This window comes from Phoca vitulina, unplaced genomic scaffold, assembly GCF_004348235.1.
Source record: "Phoca vitulina isolate PV1807 unplaced genomic scaffold, GSC_HSeal_1.0 scaffold7, whole genome shotgun sequence".
In the NCBI taxonomy this organism is placed as follows: domain Eukaryota; kingdom Metazoa; phylum Chordata; class Mammalia; order Carnivora; family Phocidae; genus Phoca; species Phoca vitulina.
In genome coordinates, this window is record NW_022589710.1 from 27,560,904 (window position 1) to 27,573,407 (window position 12,504).

Here is a 12,504-nt window from a genome sequence, read left to right on the forward strand (position 1 = left end):
ATTCTTATAAATTTCTTTAAAATATTTAAATACAGACTAGAAACAATAGAAGGAAGAAGACATGGTTGCATTTAAGCAACTAGAATGAGATCTTACAATTGCACATTGAATACCTGAGTCTGAACTTTCTGGGGGTGAAGTCAATGCTTTGGGTTATATAGTTCTCACTGACCAATTAAAAAGCGTTTATGAGTCAGTTTTCAAAATATACACCTTTTCGACTTTGGAATCCTAGGCGAATTCAAGGGATATTGGATATATCCTTAACCATACCTGTTGTTATCCTTAAAAAACAGCACTACATTATTTTTCAGAATAATCAATATAAGTCTAAGCCAAATTGAATTCAATTAGAAATTTTCTTTCCCTCTCTCTTACTCTCCCTCCCCCCTCCCCGCAAAGTGCATATCTTTGGACTCTTACCCTGGGTCCTACCTTAATAAAAACTGCTTTGAAAACAAATGACAAGGATTAAAAATTAAATCAGCATAAAGCTTAAGATGAACAGAGTTACACATTTTCTCAACTGAATTACGGGCAACTAGGCACAGGATGGAGGCAGTTGCTGGTACCAGAGGGACAGAGAAACAATGTCGGGAGTAAAGAATAGAATCCAGTATTTTAAACTCTCAATCAGGATGCTGTGGATCCTGAGGAAAATTATCTGCTGGCCATGGATTCAGTTAATAAAACTGAGAAAACATATTGCTGAGGTACTGACAATGAAACTATGCAAAACCAGAATCTCTTTGCACCCTGGCAAAAGGGGATTCAAGGACTTACGATGGGGGGGGGGCTTGTCATTTTTAAATATTTCCATTAGAAACCAAGTTATAAAAGGTCAAGAGAGATCAATGAGATCTTTTCTTCAGAAACTGTGGCAAAACCGACTGAAATCCGGGCTTAAGAAATTCTCATTAGTAACAAAACTCAGCAAATTATTGTTCCATCTTGTCTTCTTTTCCTCAAATTTCACTTTTGAAGTAAACATTTCTATAGTAATGAATCCTATAGTATTACATTTTCTGAATAGTTCTGAACAACGTAACAGCATTTATATTTTACTCAGGGTTCTTAGAGACTATTTTGAAGAGAGAGAAAAAGCAGAGACAATTGGAACTTGATTCGGTTGATACCTCAGGTAAAGTGACTTATGAATTCTAATTTCAAGTGGCTTCCTCAGTGAGCAGATACTGATTTCTTTTTCTAGGCTTGACTAAATGTTGCATACCTTGAGTTTTCTTATTTATTTTTCAAATTTTCCAGTTTTTTAAAAATATTGGAGCAATTGACGATTTTTCCTAAAACCAGCCCCTTTGCTTCATGGGCAACCACTGCAGTTTTGAATTGTGTATTTATTCTGCCACTAAGTGTTGAAAACATGGGGAAATGTGGCTACCGGGGCCACATTTGTAACCACTCTGAATGTATTTCCAGTTTTCAGAATGGTGCTAGTCTATCTCAGATAATATGCCTGAATAATTCTGCATCGATTCTACTTTGGCAGTCCCCCAGTTATCCTAAATTCCTCCAGGGCATACTAATAACTTTCTGATTTCTCAGGTAATGTAAGGTCACCAGCGTAGCTTTTGTATTATCTTTTCATTTAAAAAAGAGAATGTGTGTACATTTTATACAATTTGCTGTGTCTTGAAGCAAAAGTATCACGGAGCACAAAGAGTTTGGAGACTTGTGCCTCAAGTTGTATTTTCCTTGATTCATCTTAGGGGTCACCATTTTGAGCTCTGGCCTTTGGGTGGTGGGTGAAGGTATGGGCACCGTGCGTCTCTGGGAGGCCCAAAGGCCCAGAGGAGGTCAGCTGAGGTGCTGTCGAGTATTATGGGCTTGGCATCTCATTTCTGAAAGAAATCGGTCAACCCATTCTTGCACACCCTCGGCCTCTTCTGTTCTCCTTCACTGCAATGGGGAGTAATGGAGGCAATTCAGCCAGACCCCAGGGCCCTGTGCATCCCGAGGAGGCTGGGAGGGCAGCTAGTGGGACCTGATGTCCGACCCTCCGTCAGTGGGTGTGTTCTCCACTCACCCGCGCTCCCAGTTTGTCACTCCAAGATGCGGACCCACTATGAGCTCTGTGCAAGCAGAGCCTCGCTGCTCCCTCGTCTGCTTTCCGCCCCGCACAGAAAACGCCGAAAGATCTCGACCCTTCTTACGCCCCTCCACCCTTTCACCCGGGTGAGCTTTTTCCCCAGACTCCACCGCTCCGCACGGCCGCTTGACCCCATTTCACGTTAAATGTGCCGAGGACCCGCCCTTAGGACCCGCGCGCACTAATCAGATCCATCTGTCTTTGGAGAAAGAGTTTCACCTGAGCCCCGGGACCCAGAGTGCGGACGAGCCGGACGGGTGGTCAGCTCGGGTGGCGGGGGGAGCGGGGAGAACCTGAAGTCCGCAGTCCGCATGGGAGGAGGCTGCGAGGAGCCAGCCCGCCGAGCGTCTCCCGCGCGGCCGCCGAGCGCACAATCTAGTCCCCGGCGGGGAGGACGCCCCCTGGCGCCCCCGCCGCCGCCGCCGGCCGGGGGAGCTCCGGGAGCAGGCGCGGGGCGGGGCCTGTCGGGCCGGATCTTGACGTGCGTCCAAGGCCGGGTGATTATTGGGGTCTGCCAGCGTCGCGGCTGCCCAGAGTCCTCTCAGTGTGGTGCTGCCCGGCGGCAAGGGGGTGGTGGAACGAAGCACGGTCAAGACAGAAAACAAAGTCAGCAGGTCACCTGGCAGGTTCTGAGCGCCTTATGCAACGAAAGCCGGGGAATGTGTGATGCGTTCCGGGCCCTTACTCCCTTCCCCTCTTTTTTCTTAAGCTCCTAGGAAGCCGGTTCCAGTTTAAAGGTTGGGTAGGGATCGACCCAGCAGCTCTTCTAATGTGGTTACGACTTTGCTGAACTCCTCAAGAGCGATTCTCCCTCCCCATCTTTCTTCAAGTAAAGGGAACATTTCTCTGGGAAAGAGAAACTGGGGGGGGAGGGGGGGCGGGGTGGCAGGCTTGATCCAAAAGCGATGCCGAGTATCAGTCTACAACTTCCATAAAGTACTCCCAAAAATGTAACACTGAACCCTAAATTAAATCATCCCCACACACATTCAACCCCGTATGCCCCCGGGCTTCAGGACTGTGCCTTCAAACAGAATTTAAAGAGTTAAAGCTGGCCGTAGCTCGTTTTTCATGCTAGCATTTGTGGCATTAGGACTATTTTGTTAACTAGGTATATGCAATTCACAGAATTTCACGGTAAATTCCCCAGACCAAATATTTGGCTGAACAAATAAACAACATTATCCATTCCTGAAAATAAGCCAGTAGAAGGAGGGGGAGGTTGGGGGGCAGGGTGGTTGCTAGAAAGTGACCTGAGCCCGGCAACCACCAGGCTCCGGATTCGCCCTCTGATAATTTGTCCAAGCGCCAGAGATCTGCGTGCGGGTTCCTTTCCAATAATACGGACATTTCAGAAAGTTGCTGGAAATCGGGCAAAACACATCAAGGCCGCCTGAGGGGAACCCATAATGGGCTTCCCCTAAATGATTTATTCGACCTCCATACCATTAATCAAAGGGGCAGCGACCTGGGGGGCTTGAAGAGGGGGAGCAGTATCCCTCTCGCGGGGAGTTTTGGAGAAACTGTGGAGTCTTGCTGCCTTTGCCTGGGGCTCTGATCTCCTCTCTCCACCTGCGCTCTCCGGGGAGCTGGGGCTTTGGCAACCGCTCTACTTCTATTTTTATTGGTTTCCACTAAGCTGCTCCTTTTGGAAGATTGTAGGACTTTAGTAATTAAAAACAAAAATGAATCCTGCCTCACCCGAACCCCCAAGAGCACATGGAAGAGTTGTGTACATGAATGCAGGGGGTGCACACACACACACCCCCCACCCCCACTACCACTGGTACCTCCACCTTCATGAGGGAGAAACGCACTCCTATCAGCCCACCTCACACGGACTATACAAAGACACAGCTTTTGCCCCCAAACCTACCCAAGCCTATGCAGGAAGAAGTACACACATAAGAAATGAACCTAAGCAGGCCAAAATGCCAAGGCTTAATTTAGTTGCTAGTGGCAAGTAAGAAAAAGCAAAGGTCTCTTCCTCTGGTCCTCTTAGCTTTTATATACATGTCATTCCAGAGAGCCAGTTCTCTGCCTTAATGGCAAGCCCCTAACTGAGGGATACTCAACATAGTAGCATTTTCCTTCTTGGCCAGAAATTGGGCTTTTTCCTGGAAGAAACCCTGGCTCAGAGTAGCACATCCACTAGGTATCTCACTTTCTGCCCAGCTCTAGAGAAGGGGAGCTGGCATTTGACTTGAGATTGCATGAAGGACACAATGTTTTCACAGTGCCTCCTTAGAAATTTTGACCCTTCAGTTTCTGATCCCATTGCCATCCAGCCCAAACTGTTAGAATTTCGAACTCCATGAAGGCCTTCATGTGGGGAATAGGAGACAAGGGGATAAAGTCAAGAAACACTGGAGAATTCCACCATGTGGCATATTAAAATATGGTCACCAAACTTTTCACAGGTAAGGCACATAATTTATTCTATTGAATAAAACCCACTTCACCACCACCCCCAAATCCTGTACACACACACACAAACACACAAACACGTGCAAATTAGTTTTGGTTTGAAAATACAACATTGGTGCCTATCATGACTGGAGACACCCTAGGGTATCATAAAAGCTGTGATGGGAGTTATTCCCTAGAGTTGAGACTCTATCCATCACCCTCAGCTGAGACGCACCTCTAACAGGTGAGCAAAAACAGAAGATGTACCAGGAGCCCAAAACTGAGTCTTTAATCTGGCCTACTCCTTTCATCCCACTGTTTCTCCAAGGCATGTGTCATCCAGATGGGAGAGGATACTGCGTCCTTGTTAACATTAAATAGAAATGGAAAACAATTCATCCTGGCAATTACCATCTCTCTACCATCAGTTTACTTCCTGTCCCTCCAACTTAACCACCTCCAGTTACCACCCTCTGACTTCCATCCTGCCCCTAGCCCCTCAACAGGAAAAAAATCTCATTCAAAAGAGATGGGGGCAGAAGGAAAAAGGATTAAAGAGAAAAGGAACAGTGTACTTTTAAAATAATGACTCATTTTATTTTTTCTTTTAATATGTAGTTATAAATATATTTTGTCAAAATATATGATCAATATGGTCAAAACATTTGCACGTAAAGTCATAAATAAGGTCAAGGTGAATGTTTAGGTTTTTTTTCCTTTTTTTTTTTTTTTAAAGATAAAAGTCCAGCTATAAGGAAGCAGTCTGTGTAGTGTGTGGATGAGTGGATGGGAACGTGTATGTCCCCAAGGACTGCCTGATCTCAGCGACACCCACATCCCTCTACTACCATCTCCTGATAATTTTTCAGTACCACCTTGTCATACTCATCCAGGTACAGCATGGAGATGGCACTCAGTTCGGTGGGAACACAACAGGCTTTGGGGATACTGGAGTTGACAGAGTTGACCAGGGTCTGCACGATGGCATGGTTGGTTGAGTTGAGGTGGTCGGCCAGTGGAAAGGGGCAGTCCCCGTGGCAGTAGAAGGCCTGGTAGCCTGGTGGGGCCACAATCCAGTCATTCCAGCCTACATCGCTGAAGTCCACATAAAGTGAGTGGCGCCGGCAGTTCTTATTCTTCTTCCGGGCCCGCTGTGGGTGATGCTTGGGGCTCCGCTTGGCCCTCTGGCGTCGGGTCAAGGCATGTCCACGGCCATCATGGCCAAAAGTGACCAGGAGGGGCCGGAGCTGGGCCCAATCCCCACTCCCTTGAGGTAACGATCGGCTAATCCTGACATGCTGGCCCTGGTGGGTCCGTGTCTGATGGAGGTGAGTCACCTCAATGGCCAGCCCGTAGTTCGGCTGCTTCTCCCGGGTCCAACGAAGGACCGCAGGGCTCACATCAAAAGTTTCCCACCGTGTCACATTGTGGTGGACCAGTCTCGTGTCCAGTAGTCGTGTGATGAGGTGCCCAGGCGCCACTTCTGCCGGGGGCTTCATAACCTCATAAATGTTTATTCGGTGGAAGCCCTGCTCCCAGTCAGGGCCCTGGTTCACCTGCTCCCGGAAGAGTCGAAGCTCTGCAGAGGAGATCACCTCGTTCTCTGGGATGCTGCTGAGGTTAAAGAGGAAACGAAAAGCAGAGTTTTCGCTGGTCCCTGGGATGTTCTCCAAATGTTCTAGGCACAGTCGAGGAGGAAAAGGAAAAAGGAAAAGAAAAAAAAAAATAAAAGCACATTAACTTTTTTGAGAAATCGTAAAGTCAAGAAATAGCTTCAGTCAAGAAGCTTTGGGTGATGAGTGCTGAATTTTGCTTACATAGTGGAAGCCTATTTGGGGAAATAAGCATATCTTTTAATATGAAGGAGCAGATAAATGGGCTGCTAGCAAGCCAGCAAAACTTAGCTAGCATTCAGCAAGCACCAAAGACAGAAAGTATCTCCCAACCTCCTTTATATGTCTAATAATTTCCATGTGTCAACTCCTTACTCCACCACCATCAGACTCCCCTTTTAAAGCTCTCTTGGCTTTGTGTACACAGTTTTCTTTACAAGTGGTTATAAAGAAAAAGGGGGGCCAACAGAGCAGAGGCAGGAGGAAACATGCACACAACTACCCTCTCCTTCTTCTTCAACTTTCGAGTACGTTACTAAACATTTCCCCAGCGATCTTGGAAACACAGAGCATGCCTTGTTGATCATGTTACAGAGGGGAAAATAAATTCCAACACAGTAATGATGCTGGTGGATTAATAACTCAGATTTACTTTGGAAAAGAAACATCCGCTAGGAAACATTCAGATCGGATTACAAGGCCCCTATTGAATAAACCTGAAAAACACACAGCTGTAATATTAAATTCAGTAGGTGCTTTGAAAAAAAACGGGCAGAAAACCTGGCAAAAAAGGCTTTGATATAGCAAAAACACACCGCAGGGGCTAGCCCACGTCTGCGCGGTGTCATTCCCCTTCCCCCGAACCCCTCCCCTCTGTCTCCAAAAAACAAATTCAGCCACAGCTCTTGGAGGTAAGCAGCTCTGCTCCCCGGCCTCCAGGATTTGGGGCTTTGATGTAACCTGAACTCTTCCCCCACCCAGGGCTTCCACTGCCCCACCGACCAGCCCTACTAGCCCTCCCCGGCCCGGGACGCTCCGCAGGGGCTGACCTTCGTGGTGGAAGCTCCTCACGGTGTTGGCCCTACTGGCGGGGCGCTCAGGATACTCCAGACCGATGCTGTGGATCTGCTCTTCCTCCTCCTCCTCCCCAGACTGGAGCCGGTAAAGATCCCGCATGTAATCTGGGATGACGGCGCTCTTGCTAGGCTGCGGGCGGCGGCGCAGCCCGAACATCTGCAGAAGTGTAGCCTCGAAGTCCCGCAGGAGCTCATGGCTCTGCCCTGAGCGGCGTCCTCCCGCGTGGCCCTGAATCTCGGCGACTTTTTTCTTCCCCGTCTCAGGTATCAAACTAGCATGGCTCGAGCCTCCTAGCAGGACTTGGCATAATAAAACGACCATCAGCATTCGGTTACCAGGAATCATGGTGTCTCTGGGGAGGGGGAGGAGGTGGAAGGTTAAAGAATAAATAAACACCAATAACGAGAGAGAAATAGAGATGTCTCTGCGTATGCATATAAGGCCAGCGATGGAGGGTCAAGATGTAAAACAGGTCAGAAAGATCAAGTTTGTGTCTTCTCCCTCACACACCCCCACCAGCACCAGCTGCAGCCATGCACGGCCTGAAAGTAGGAATTGCCCTGTAATTACTTGGTCTAACTTGTTTACAGTCAAATAACCCCAAATCAGATAGCCTCCATCCTGTTAATCTTTTTTTGTCCCAACTGCTATCTGAGCCATGATCTCAGCTTGGTTTCTTCAAGGATAAACAGTTAACATTGAGGGGGTAAAAAAGGGTGGGGGAGGGAGAACTAAAATGCCATCGCTCTCCACTTCAGACCTTCAGCCTCTCTCCCTCTTCCTCCACCCTCCTTCTTCCTCCGCCCTCGGAGCCCAACTTCCACAACTTCCAGCTGGTTCGGAGCAGGAGGGTGGGCGAAGACACAGGGCGGCGAGGTCCAGAGGCTGAGACCGAGAACGTGGTCTGGGAGCTGACCGAGTGAGTGGCTTGACGGTTTATTTTACTGTGGCTGATGAGTTTGAAATGCCCAGCAAAAAGCATCTGATCGCGTCCGCTCACTCACTCCCAGGAAAGCGGGGGGGGGGGGGGGGGGGGGGGGGGGGGGAGTGGGGATGGTTCCGAGAGAGACCTCTTGTGAGTTTTGACAAGCAGCTGGGAACAAGCACGGGGGCCCTGGGCTCTCCCAGTTAAGTGTGTGTGTGTGTGTGTGTGTGTGTGTGTGTGTGTGGTTGCCCAGAAAGTACAACCCCAGGCTGCAGACCTTTCATCTCTTTAGCCCCCTCTTGCTCCCCTTTCTTGCAAGGCACACGATCTGAGAGTGCGAGTGGGAGCAAGCAGAACTTTAAACAAAACCGGTACGCTCAGAGCTCCGCGGCTGCCCGGCCAAGAAGAAAGCGACAGCGCTGCCAGAAAGCGGAGTGTGAACTCTGGAAAAAAGGTCCGACGGGAGGGACACAAGGCGAGCAGGGGTGGGGAGGGCAGAGTGAAATCCCAGGAGGGGGGAAGGAAGAGGTGTCTACTCACTGACAGAAAACAAGGCATATAATAACAGTCCATGATTCTTGACAGCCAATCTTGAACAAACTTGCTGGAAAGGCTCAGAGGAGCTGCGGCAGTGCGTTGCTCTGGATGGCACTACGGAATGGCTCCTAAAATGAATATTTGAATATAATGAGACTCTGGCGCAGACTGGCTCTGTTTTTCTTCCAGCCCCTCTGAGTCACGTGAACGCAGGAGCCCCGCCCCGCGCACGGAGGAGCCCGCCCTTCCCGCGGCGGGCGGCGAAAGGGCCCGCGCGCCCTCCCCCCGCGGCCCCGCCCCCTCCAGGAGAGTCCAACCCCCGCGCCGGCCGCCTGAGCCGCCAGCGGTCTGGGAGGAGCTCCGCGCCGAGCTCGGCGCAGCCCCCGGCGGGTCCCCGGGCACAGTGCGCGGAGGACGCGGTCCTCGCTTCTACCTGCGACGTTCGGTGCCGCGGGCCGGGCCCCCGCGCCAGCGGCCTAAAGCCGGAGGATCTGGGGCGCACTATAGGGGCTGCGCCTCCAGCGCGAACACGGCTCAAATGGGGCCGGGAGCGGGGACGGCGGCGTCTCAGCAGCTCAAAGCCTCTCCAACCCAGGGGCACTTAAAAAGGAAAGCGCTGAGGGACAGACAAACACGCGCGCGCGCGCTCCCCGCCATTTCCTCCCCGGGGTCTCCGCGAGGCCAAATATTGCTCCCAGCGACAGCCAGTCACCCCTTGGCGAACGCCTGCGAGTGCTCGGACGAGCCGGGCTGGCGCTCGAGCTCCTAGCCAAAAGCTGCTGCCCCTGTCACGCACCGGGCCGGAGGGGGACGTGTTAGGCGGAGATCGGTGTGGGAAAGTGGGGAGGGAGCGGCCGCTGGGCTATTTTCTGCGCTTCCATTTCCGAGAGAATCTCCGCACCGCGTCGGCCGCGGGGTCCACTCCGAGCAAAGCAAATTCCCAAAGAAAGCGGTCCTCGAGCCATTCAAGGCGGAGGGGCGGACTCAAAAGGAGACGTCGCTGCGGAAAGGGCGCACCACAAGTTTCGGGTCTTAATGTCGCTGAGGTTTTACATCTCCCGACCCGGCGCAGAAAGGAAATCCCACCGCGTTCCCAGGAGTCGAGAAAACCGTGAACAGCTTTCGGCCTGCGCTCGACCTCTGTGTCTGCGTCTCTCTCTCTCTTTCTCCAGATTGTCTTATTTTTGAAACCACCACTCCTCCCCCCGCCACTTCCTTCCCCCACCCCCTTCCTCCTTTGCACCAGCTGCAGAGTCGCAGCAAATATTCCTTCAAGAACCTTAACCAACCCACAGCTCAAGGAATTACCGGGATGTCCTGACTCTAACGGAAGATGCTACATGCATGGGTGGTTCTGCACGGGGGCCTTTTCAAAAACCTGCCCCGCGCGACTCTCCCTAGGCCCCAGCCCGCCCCGGGGTCCCGAACCCCAGACTCCCGCTCCCAAGGCCACTGCACCCGCCCTCCCTTCCTTGAGGCTCTTTCAAGTTCCAGCCTCGGGTCGCTTCAGAGATCGAGGGCTCAGGTTGCCCGCCTCTCTCCCTCACAAACTTGGTTTCCTTCTTGAGGGCACTCGCGGGAAGCGTTTGAGGAAGAGTAAAGAATCAAACGCTTAGCCCTCCGTCCGAGCCCCGGCTGCCCGGCGCCGCCCCACAGCGCCGGCCAGGGTGTGGAGGCCGCGGGCGCCCCTGCGCGACGGTCGGCGCCGCGCGAGAGCCGCGCCGCTTCTTGAGCGGCTCTACGGTTTTCCCGCTCCCGCGCCACCGCTGGGACGGACTGCGAAAGGGCTGGGAGAGCGAAGAGGGGTTTTTTTCAGACGCCTGGAACCCTAAAAATGCCCCGTGGGAGGAGCTGTAGAAATGGGAAAAGCAGAGAAGAGCCAGTTCCCGCGGGGCGAAGGGCCCATGGAAGGGGCGGGCGCCCGGGATCCCCGGACTATCCTCTGCCCCTAGGAATCTCTCCGGGCGGCGGCGGGAGCGCGCGACGCTAAAACCCGGAGGCTGGACGGAGAGCGGGTTGTGTTTCAATTTCGGATTCCGTAGGATTCATCTCTAATCACGCAATTCCCCCCCCCCATTTTTTTCTTTAATTAAAAAAGACAAAAGCCCAAAAGGACGTTCGTCTGCAGAACTTTTTCTTGGGGGGCAGGGGATGGCAGGGATGCAACTCGGGGCGCTTGTCCTTTACTTCTCCACCAGAGTCTTCTCCCGACGCCGAAGTTTGCCCAGAGGTGGCCTCAGTTTACCAAGTCTATGTTTTGGGGGGTTCTAACGTCTCACAAAGCTTTCAGCCCACAAACTGCGATCCTCACAGTCCATCCACCTAAGCGGTGCCCAGGAAGCGTTTGAGGCCTCGGGCCCAGCTCCCGCGAGGAGGGGTCCGCAGGGACCCGGGAATCCCGGGACACTTGCTGGTCGGATCTGCGCTGGGAGGACCAGTATGAGCCTCCGTCCGCAGTGCGTCTCGCCAGCGACTCCCCATGGGCCACGACACCGCAGGAAGACGCGTGCCCGGAGCGCCAGGCATCCCAACCATCGTCCCTACAGACCCTACACCAGGAAATGATAGGGGAGAGGCTCCTTGGATGCTGCAAGTTCATGAAAACAGCTTGTGGATAAGGCGCGTCGTGCAGCCTCAGTTCGCGTGCTCTCAGGGGCTCCGGCGGGCTGGGGGCCGGATCGGGTGACACTCCCCTCGACGCAGCCCCTCGGGCGGCGCGCGGGCCCCGGAGGCAGCAGGACCGCGCTCCCGGCGGCAGAACCAGCCCTGGTTAGGTGTTCTTTCCTCCATCTCGCGGTCCCTCGGCCACCTCACACTGTCCGGACCTCGGAGCCGACACTCCTTTCTCTCCCGGCCCTCCTGTCCGGGATCGCGAACGCCAGTGCCCCCGCAACGCGTTCCGCTCAAGACCTCGCAGTCTTTCCCAGCGACCCCCCAACTAAAGGCTCCTCTTCTTCCCATCTCTTCTGCCCAGAACCTACCAAAGGTGGCAATCGCCCGGGGCCGCCGGACGGAGAAAGTGGCCTGGGTAGAGGTAGTAGCAGATGTGGAAGTGTCCTTCAGCGCCAGCATCCCTACCTCTAGCACCACCGTTGGAGAAAAAATAGGCCACCTTTAGCTGTGGTCAAAGGCTGAGCACCCCCGCTGTTCCCCCCCAGGGATGTTCCCCGGCCCCCTCTGCCCGGCACCCCTCGCCAGGTAGCCTTGCTCACCATAGGTCCCTGCAGTAGCGGGCTCGCCAGCAGCAGCTCCTGGGGACCTCTGAACGGCTGCAGTGAACCTGGGCAAGGGCCGAGGACTGGGGCGCTGCAGGCTCGAGACGGCGCGGACGGGAATCCCATCAGAGAGGCGAGATACTCAGCCCCGAGCAGCCGCAGCGTCTCAGGCTCCCGTCCCTCGGCTCCGATGCCACACTCACCTAGCTTCCGGGCAGGGCTCCGCTCTCCTTCCCTCCCTCCCTCCTCCTCTGCCCTCGTGCATCTTCTCCTTCCCCCCTCTTTCCCTCGCTCTCTTTCTTTCTTTCCTTCCTCCTCCTCGTCCCCGGCAGCCCCTCCCTTCTTCCCTCCGCCCTCGCTCGCCTCCCTTTCTGGGATGGGAGCCCCGCCCACATCCTCCCATCCAGCCGCCGGGCCTCGCGTCGCAGGCCCGGGTCCCGGAAGCCCGGGCTGCGCCTGAGTCCGCAGCTGCTGCCCGGGCCGGGACCATGCTGCCTCCAGCTCCGGGAAGCGGCCGGGGCTCACCTGGGGACCACGTGCAGAGGTACTAGAAAGCATGCACCGACTAGTCGCCGTACCTTCCAAAAATACCCATGGGAGTCTGGGCTTCCCCGAGTTTAG

The 12,504-nt window shown here is 53.2% G+C and overlaps 1 protein-coding gene across 5 annotated transcripts; it reads right to left on the bottom strand.

Moving 5' to 3' along the window:
• Positions 1-4,529: 4,529 nt before the first annotated feature.
• Positions 4,530-12,148, bottom strand: BMP4 (bone morphogenetic protein 4). Of its 5 annotated transcripts, none has more exons than XM_032404594.1 (4): positions 12,087-12,143; positions 8,672-8,796; positions 7,179-7,558; positions 4,530-6,194 (listed from the first exon to the last, which is right to left on the bottom strand). In XM_032404594.1, the coding sequence occupies exons 3-4, from the start codon at positions 7,549-7,551 to the stop codon at positions 5,338-5,340; spliced, it is 1,230 nt and encodes a 409-aa protein (XP_032260485.1). In that variant the 5' UTR covers positions 7,552-7,558; positions 8,672-8,796; positions 12,087-12,143; the 3' UTR covers positions 4,530-5,337. The 5 variants fall into 5 exon arrangements, with proteins under 5 accessions (XP_032260485.1, XP_032260484.1, XP_032260487.1 ...); XM_032404593.1 differs by having other exon boundaries at positions 11,881-12,102; XM_032404596.1 differs by lacking the exon at positions 12,087-12,143 and adding an exon at positions 9,465-9,552.
• Positions 12,149-12,504: the final 356 nt, after the last annotated feature.

Bases quoted from the DNA above. Each gene is read 5' to 3' on its own strand.
- BMP4 (XM_032404592.1), bottom strand. From the start codon at position 12,148: ATGCACGAGGGCAGAGGAGGAGGGAGGGAGGGAAGGAGAGCGGAGCCC. The intron at 8,797-12,086 runs GTGAGTGTGGCA...TATTCATTTTAG, and splicing joins GAGCCCTGCCCGGAAGCTAG to GAGCCATTCCGTAGTGCCAT. The intron at 7,506-8,671 runs GTGAGTAGACAC...TATTATGCCAAG, and splicing joins ATATGCCTTGTTTTCTGTCA to TCCTGCTAGGAGGCTCGAGC.